This window comes from Saccopteryx bilineata, chromosome 6, assembly GCF_036850765.1.
Source record: "Saccopteryx bilineata isolate mSacBil1 chromosome 6, mSacBil1_pri_phased_curated, whole genome shotgun sequence".
NCBI classification, from domain to species: domain Eukaryota; kingdom Metazoa; phylum Chordata; class Mammalia; order Chiroptera; family Emballonuridae; genus Saccopteryx; species Saccopteryx bilineata.
Genome location: NC_089495.1, coordinates 31,599,687 through 31,601,627, shown reverse-complemented (window position 1 = coordinate 31,601,627; position 1,941 = coordinate 31,599,687). Strand labels below are relative to the sequence as shown.

At 39.7% G+C, this 1,941-nt stretch overlaps 1 protein-coding gene across 1 annotated transcript; it reads right to left on the bottom strand.

Moving 5' to 3' along the window:
- Positions 1–314: 314 nt before the first annotated feature.
- On the bottom strand, positions 315–1,659 carry TCIM (transcriptional and immune response regulator). Its single transcript, XM_066237145.1, has one exon. It carries the CDS (start codon positions 1,587–1,589, stop codon positions 1,269–1,271), a length of 321 nt encoding a protein of 106 aa, XP_066093242.1. The 5' UTR covers positions 1,590–1,659; the 3' UTR covers positions 315–1,268.
- Positions 1,660–1,941: the final 282 nt, after the last annotated feature.

The window sequence follows — 1,941 nt, the reverse complement described above, 5'->3', positions numbered from 1 at the left end:
TCTACATGGGAAAAAAATTTAAAATATGTAGAGAAAAGCCTTTTAAAATTTGCTCTCTATGGATACATAAACAATGTTGATAAGTCAATCAATAAATTTCTATGTCTATACATTATAGCTTTAAGTTGGAAAGTAACTTTCTGCATATAAAATGTAAGAATTTGGTTTGTAAAAGTTTGATAATTAATGCAAAGCTAGTCTAAAAGCACTTTTTACTCTTAGAGCAAAATCCTTAGAAAAGTTTATAATAGTTTATAGTACTAATTTACCATCTTATTTTTTCTTTGATTCCAATCATCACAGACCAAGAGTAGTCAAGTTTATAATAATTTATTATGGTTGCACATCATTTCTCATGTATAATAAATTATAAAACCATAACATCTTTATATCCTATTTAGTATATCATGTTCACTTCCTAATGTTCACTGCAGTAACTGTAAGCAATTTAATTAGATTATACTTTAGCATTCGTTAGAAGATAAAAAAAAATACATCAATTTTTTTCACAGTACTATGGATTTTTTAAGGCCCCATTATTCTAGCTTTTGTGCAACCAATTTGAAATGCATAGGAACCCTTTACAAACCAGAAGGTGCTATATGGTCTGACTGAACTGCGCAAGGTACTGCAGCTTCTTGACTTTGTAGTTACACCCTAGTGGTACACTTTTCAGGTACTGTAATAAATGCAAATAAATCAGCAATTACTGATTGCTAAAAATCTATACCAATAGACAACACTGAAGCTTGGAAACAACTTGAAAATTCAAATAAAAAACTCAGTAAACAATTGGGAGCATGGTACGATCTTTCCCTGTTCCCCCTTCCTCCTCCCTCCCTCCTGCCCCCCTTTTTCCCAGTTTGGTTAAGGGGAAAAAAAAGTTCAGGTTCAGGTTGAATTTAAGTCCTAGGGCCTGACAAAGAGACCCTGGCTGCAGTTCTTCCTCAGCCATCTGTTTTTTTCTCTTTCAGTTCTCATTACATCTGTCCAGTCTCCTCTCCTGACACCAGCATCAGTCCTTTCCCGCAGCCGGGAGAGTTTTCAAATCCTTGCTGAAAGCATTTTGTCTTCCGCTGTCACAGCACAGGCATGAAATCAGCTGCAGTCTTTGTCACCAGTTTGCCCTGTTCCTCTCCAGCCTCCGGAGTCCTGCCAGAGGAGAAGCTTGCACGGAGCAACACAGGGCTGCACGTTAGAGTCTCACAAACTCACTTGGTCTTTTAAATGTCCATCCTTGGATAACGTCCTTATCCATTCTCTTGTCCTCAGTGAACTTTGATGGAATATTTCCGCAGTTTCAGAAACTGTAACAGCTTGTCTTTCGTCCTCTTCTTCAGAGCCATCAGGGCTCGTGTTTTCTCCTCCAAATCTTGATCAATGGCAAAAATGATCTTAGCCCTCTCCTCTGCTTTCTTGTCCCCAGAGTTTTTGAAGAGCCTCTGTAGGGATTCTTGGTCGATGTTTTCAAAGATGTTGCCCACGGCTTTCTTACGCGAGGCTGTGTCGAAGTGGTAGCCGTGGATGGACGGGCTGACCCGCAGTGAGGTGGACATGATGCTGTCTTGCTGGCTTGGCTTGGCTTTCATAGAGGTGAGGATCTTCGAGAATTCGGCTCCCAGGCTCTCCAGAGAGTCTGTAGCAAAATCATTCCGGGACTGCTATTTAAGGCTTGAACAAAAGCTCCAGGCTCAAATTACACTGGTGACATCAGAGTGATCTCAAGGAAGACTAATCACAGACAGGTTTAACAGTTGAGTTGCCAATATCCTGTTCTTGCACAAAATGTTACCAAAAGCTGTGTTCAGTGATGGGACGAGGAGGTGGGGATTACTTTTTACCTCATCTGTGGCAATAGGACTATAGAAACTTGGGCCCCTTTTTTGAAAAAAAAAAAAAATAGCTGAAACAAAGCAAGTACAAAGAAGAGACACAAATGGG